General features: G+C 43.1%; 2 protein-coding genes across 2 annotated transcripts in view; both read right to left on the bottom strand.

Annotated features, from left to right (window-relative positions):
• The window catches only part of ctsa (cathepsin A), an 11622-nt gene extending 11168 nt beyond the window's left edge, over nt 1–454 (bottom strand). The window contains exon 1 of the mRNA XM_020612220.1: nt 329–454. The gene's annotated coding sequence lies outside the window, so the exon portion shown is untranslated. The remainder of the gene's footprint in view (nt 1–328) is intronic.
• A 2763-nt stretch (nt 455–3217) lies between these two features.
• snrpb (small nuclear ribonucleoprotein polypeptides B and B1) overlaps nt 3218–5702 on the bottom strand; it is a 6875-nt gene continuing 4390 nt past the window's right edge. The window contains exons 6-7 of the mRNA XM_020612122.1: nt 3413–3544; nt 3218–3309 (exon numbers count right to left, since the gene is read on the bottom strand). Coding sequence (XP_020467778.1) covers nt 3269–3309; nt 3413–3544 — 173 coding nt within the window. The 3' untranslated portion in view covers nt 3218–3268. The remainder of the gene's footprint in view (nt 3310–3412; nt 3545–5702) is intronic.

Here is a 5702-nt window from a genome sequence, read left to right as displayed (position 1 = left end):
CAGGTATTTCTGAATCAAGCTTGGCAACCAGCACGTGACAGGGGAGCAGTTTATTTAAAACTTGTTACGGTCAGACTGACTCCTGCTAACTGATCACACTAACTACATAAAGTGTTTCATTTGATTAATACCAAACTGCTTAATGTCTGTGCATGTCTAAGTCTTTTCTTCCAAACTGCATAACTTACTTAGTTTCCGTTCGCTTACACCCGGAAACACGTTAGTTCAGGCTAACTGTTGACACGCAGAAACAACAAAGGCTAACAGAAAAACACCAAAAGGAAAAAAAATCATTATTCCTTTAGTCAAACAGATAAAGTGCACTCACCGTGTTACCGCTGTCTTTATTCGATTTCACATTCAGGAGATAAGTTGCGCCTGCAGCCGTCAACCATCACACCAGTGGTCATATGACTGCAGCAGGTCACGTGTCCCCACGTGAACTTTTGAATCTGTAGTCATAGATGCGCTTTCGTACCGGAATATGTACATGCACATTGAGAGATGATGTACCAGAGTCAAATTCCTCGTGTGTCCGACACACCTGGCCAATAAATCAGATTCTGGGCTACTTTTTCATAGTAGGACTTCCCAGTGGTGTGGTTCCTAGAGTCCACAGAAGCAGAATGGGAGGCAGATCCTTTAACTATCAAGCTCCTCTCCTATGGAACCAACTCCCAGTCTCAGTTCGGGAGGCGGACACCCTCTCTACCTTTAAGATTAGACTTAAGACTTTCCATTTTGATAAAGCTTATAGTTAGGGCTGGATCAGGTGACCCTGAGCCGTCCTCTCTAAGGTCTAAAGTCCCACATCCTCAAAGACTTATTTTGTGGGTTTAGGGCTTTTTATTTGACATTTTTCACTTTCCTCACGGTCAAGACATTTCCGGGACCGACCGAACACAGCCGAAGAGAGGCAAGTGTCACTTACCTAATCAGTTTGTTTTTGTCGAAATGGCATCATTAAGCCAAATTTTTTTTTTTTGATGAAATAGGTGCGTAGAGTTACAGTATTTAGCAGATGCCTTTGCCCAAAGCGACATACAAAAACATTACAATGACATAAGTTAACATAAGACGACTGCCGGGATGCATGATGTTCTGAGCTCCTCTCTTCTCCATCCATCTATATGCCACCACTACCCATCACTGTGTCCTCTCTCTTTATATTATATTTATTTTATTTTATTTACTTTTTAATATCAGCAAAACGAGAGTATTTGTCAAATATTGTGTCATAATCCGTGTGTCCTGTTTAAAACAATTGGGTCTGTGCTGGACCCTCCAGTCTACCTGCTTGGAAGCATCGGTTGAGCTGTGTGATAACTTTTTACGGTTTTTTAATGAGAAGGTTGCTATTATAAGGGCGTCTGTTCCAACTTCTGTTTTAGATCCTTCTGAATGTGCCCCTTGCCTGGCTGTTTTTGATGCATTTGAGCCTGTGACTTTCCCATTTTTGGAGGAGGTGGTTAGCCAGGTTAAGCCATCTGGCTCCCCTTGAGATGCTATTCCCTCGTCTTTATTCAAGAAGGTCTTTCCTTGTATAGGAAAGCTGGTTCTGGCTATTATTAATAGCAGTATGTCCTCTGGTGTTGTCCCTGGACATTGTAAACATGCAGTTGTGCAACCTTTGTTCAAGACGTCAGGTCTTGATCGTTCTATTCTGAATAATTACAGGCCTATTTCCAAGTTCTCTTTTATTTCGAAAGTATTAGAGAAAGTGGTTTATATACAACTGAAGTCTTTTTTTAGATGAGCATAATGCATTGGAGGTTTTTCAATCTGGTTTCTCGGCATAGTACAGAGTCAGCGTTGTTAAAGGTTTTTAATGATATTTACCTGGCAACAGATGCTGGTGGCTATGTGATTCTTGTTTTGCTGGAGCTGACTGATGCTTTTGACACGGTTGACCACGATATCCTAATATTTTGATTTAAGGAGTTAGTGGGCATCCGTGGTACTGCCTTAGAGTGGTCCAGGTCTTATTTATTGGATAGGACAATGTCTGTCGGGTTTGCTGTTGTCGAGTCCTCATCTACCCCGTTGGTATCTGGGGTTCCGCAGGGCTGTTTTGGGGCCCCTGCTTTTCTCTTTATATTTACTTCCTCTTGGTTGTGTTTTTAGAAAACATGGTGTTTCTTTTCATTGTTATGCGGATGATGTGCAGATGTACTGTACATACCAATGAGGGGAAGAGACATCAGTTGTATCATTATTGTCATGTTTTAATGACGTTAAGGAGCTGGATGGCTTTGAATTTATTGAAATTAAATGATATGAAAACTGAGGTTATAGTGTTTGGCCCAAATAATTTTGATGATTCTCCCCCAGTTGATCTAGGTTGCTTGTAGCAGTATGTGCAGTCGACTGTTATAAGCCTGGATGTCAAAATAGATTCCATTTTTAAATTGGAAGGTCAAGTGAACGCAGTTGTAAGGGCTAGCTTTTTTCACCTTCGACAGCTGGCAAAGGTAAAGCCTTTTCTTTTGCGGCAGCACTTTGAGACAGCAATACATGCATTTATTACGTCTCACCTGGATTATTGTAACGCGCTCTATTTTGGGCTTAGACGTCCCTTGCCCGTCTTCAGAGAGTTCAAAATGCAGCTGCTCATTTACTGGTTGGGGGCCGCAAAGGGGAGCAAATCACTCCCATTTTGGCTTCTTTTCACTAGTTGCTGGTGTATTTTAGAATCCATTTTAAGATTCTTTTATTTGTTTGTCTTTAAATGATCTGGCCCCCTCTTAAGAGTTGTTGCGTCCCTATAGTCCTTCTTGGTGCCTCAGACCAGCTGCTTTTTGAGATACCGAGGGCTAGGTTGAGACTTAGGGGGGGATAGGGCTTTTGCCGTGGAGGCTCCAAAGTTGTGGAATTCATTGCCCCTATACATTAGGCAGGCCCCCTCGTTGTCCAGCTTTAAAATGTATTTGAAAACTCATCTGTACCTTTTGGCAACATGTACTGGGATATCAACAGCAACTGTAATATGTGAAGTTTAACTGCAATGGGACACACTGTAGTACCAATACACAGTGTGTGGTACAAGCTGTTGGAAATCTCAGGTTAAACCTTCATGATGTGAACTTGAGTTGGTTTGCATGCCGCCCCTCTCTTGTTAAACACTGAGGTAAACTGAACTCTGATTGGCTGTTACTTCAGACCTTTATTGGTTACCATAGAAACTGGACAGTCAAGCTGAAATCCAACCTCCACCATAAAAAAAAAAAAAAAACTGTACAACAGGCAAATGTGAGGAGGCAGAGCTACTTCAAGGCCGGGGGGGCGGTCTCATCCCTGGAGGGGGTGGCCCTAAAAAAGAAAAGTAGTCACATGATGTTTACAGTGAAAATAATTATTAATGGTGCAATCTGACTGGCTCCTTGCAAAGCCCATGTCCATGGTAACAGCTTACCTCTCATGCCAGGGGGTGGAGGCCTCATGCCTGGAGGGGGGATCCCCATAGGCGCTCCTCGACCCGGACCAGGAGGCATCCCCATCGGAGGACCCATTGGAGGCCGCATGCCAGGGGGTGGACCCATCATACCTGCAGGAGGGGAGCCAAGTAACAACCAATCAGCTAACAGGAGGACAGAGTGGTACAAGGCTGCATTCACAGCAGTACCAGGGGGGCACTGCGCAGAAAACCAGATCCAATAATGTACAACAAAGGTCACGTCCCTGTACATTGCTTTGTAACAAACGACTTATTTCTGATATTCAACTCAACGGCGTCATGAGCAAAATTAAGTCATACAATCTTCATACAACTCAGCTGTGTTGTGGAGTCTAATAACATTTCAAGTCTGGGCAAAGCAAAATTCTGTGATTTGTTTCTAAATATTATCAATGTCAGAAAATAGTTGCTGAAAGCATGAAAAGACGGAATGAGAACCAGGTCGTGCTGAACTGTGGAGTTAAACCGTTTCATCATTCTTGAGTTGAGGATTTTGTTTGGCCAGGGCAGAAAGCACGGCTCAGTGACGCACTGGAGTGTGCGTGGGAGCCGAGCACCACTGCTCTCGTTCAAACACCAACACAAAGGAGGCTAACTCCGGCTCCATAAACACCAAAACCATGTTTTGAATCTCAGTCAGTGGTCTTTGAGAAAATGCTGCTGTAGAGTCCTAGCACAGTAGCACCAGCTCTCCTGTGTGATCTTGAGTTACTACACCTACAGTTTGCTTGCTAGCTAGCTAACTAACTAACTATGCCTGCACCCCAGAAATGCATCTTTCCTGCAAGTTGTCCTTTACATCCATGATGAGAACAGATGGCACATATGTGCGATTGGGCACAATTTCAATGTTTCACCTGATGCCCCTGGCGTTTCAGGGCAAAGAATGCTCCTCATTTTTTCACACTTGTATGTTTTTAATCATTCGAATTTGGCTGGGTAGTTAATAACATCTTCCTGTGGTGTGATGAACACAGAACATTTATTTCTACATTACCTGAACATTAAACACAAACCTGCTCCCCCATTCTAAACCACATTATGCCACAGTTAAAAACTGTATTTAAGGGCCAGACTCTAGGACAGGTAGCAGTGCAACAAGCTGTTCATCTTCAACCAGCTCTCAGTGGGTTTCACAGCAGAACATCATAGTTTTAATGAACTGATACTGACTGAATGAATTTTACTTTGCATGTGCAGCTGCAGCACAGGACCCTGTGATGAACAGTGCGAGTGAGTGCAGGCTTAATGAATGGCACAGAGCAGGGACAGAGTCTGTGCTGAAAGCCGTACAAGTCATCAGCACAGCGCCCATGGGTTAGCCCACATTCAGACTGTTTCATTGGTGTAAAAAAAAAAACAAAAACAAACAAACAAAAAAAAAACAGTGCCCTCTTCATTCATTTGGGCAATTGTGTTCAGAGTCAGCACCGACGCCGCAGGGGGGCTCCGGTAAAATAATGCAACTCTGATCACTGAAAAAGTTGGATCTGATTCAACTTTTTCAGTGAAAGCATCCAGCCAAAGGCGCTGCTTTGCCCAGTCACATATGTGACATGGTCAGAATGCGGACACCCATGGGAAGAAGACCGTTTTGTTTACCTTGTTAAAATGAGCATTTAATGCACCATAACACGCCATGCATTTTCTTTAGTGTTAAACCGGGCTTTTTTTTTCTATATCTATAAAAGGCTGACATGTTTGGTGAAGAAATTGGTGCTAAGGACCGGTAGGCTATGTTAGCAGCATAGCTAACCAAAACAACGGAAACCGGAATGAAGGTCAACTGAATGAAGCCACTCACCACAAAGTGGCAGTACCACACCTGCGACACCCCCCATTTGGTACATGACTGTTTATAACATGTTACAGGTAACATGTTTTCTAGGGTGTTACATAGGATGGGACAATACATCGAAATTCTGTATATCACAATATGTATTGTTTTGTGTAGCGAGATATATATATATATATATATACACACACACACCGTAATTTCCGGACTATAAGCCACACCGGACCATAAGCCGCACCCACTAAATGTAAGATGAAAAAAAAATTTTGTACGTAGCCGCAGGTGTCCACGTTGTAACATGAGATATTTCGACAGCCAGATCGATCATCTGCAACTTGAAGCAGCATCATATGCATTTCGTCGTGTGTTGTCCATGAGGGTGTGTGCATGAAGCGACAAAAGTAGCGGCTTAGTCCGGAAAGTACAGTGTGTGTGTGTGTGTGTGTGTATTAT

This window comes from Monopterus albus, unplaced genomic scaffold, assembly GCF_001952655.1.
Source record: "Monopterus albus unplaced genomic scaffold, M_albus_1.0 scaffold121.1, whole genome shotgun sequence".
Lineage (NCBI taxonomy): Eukaryota > Metazoa > Chordata > Actinopteri > Synbranchiformes > Synbranchidae > Monopterus > Monopterus albus.
Note: the sequence above shows the minus strand (reverse complement) of the source record. Positions and strands in the feature narration are given on the sequence as shown.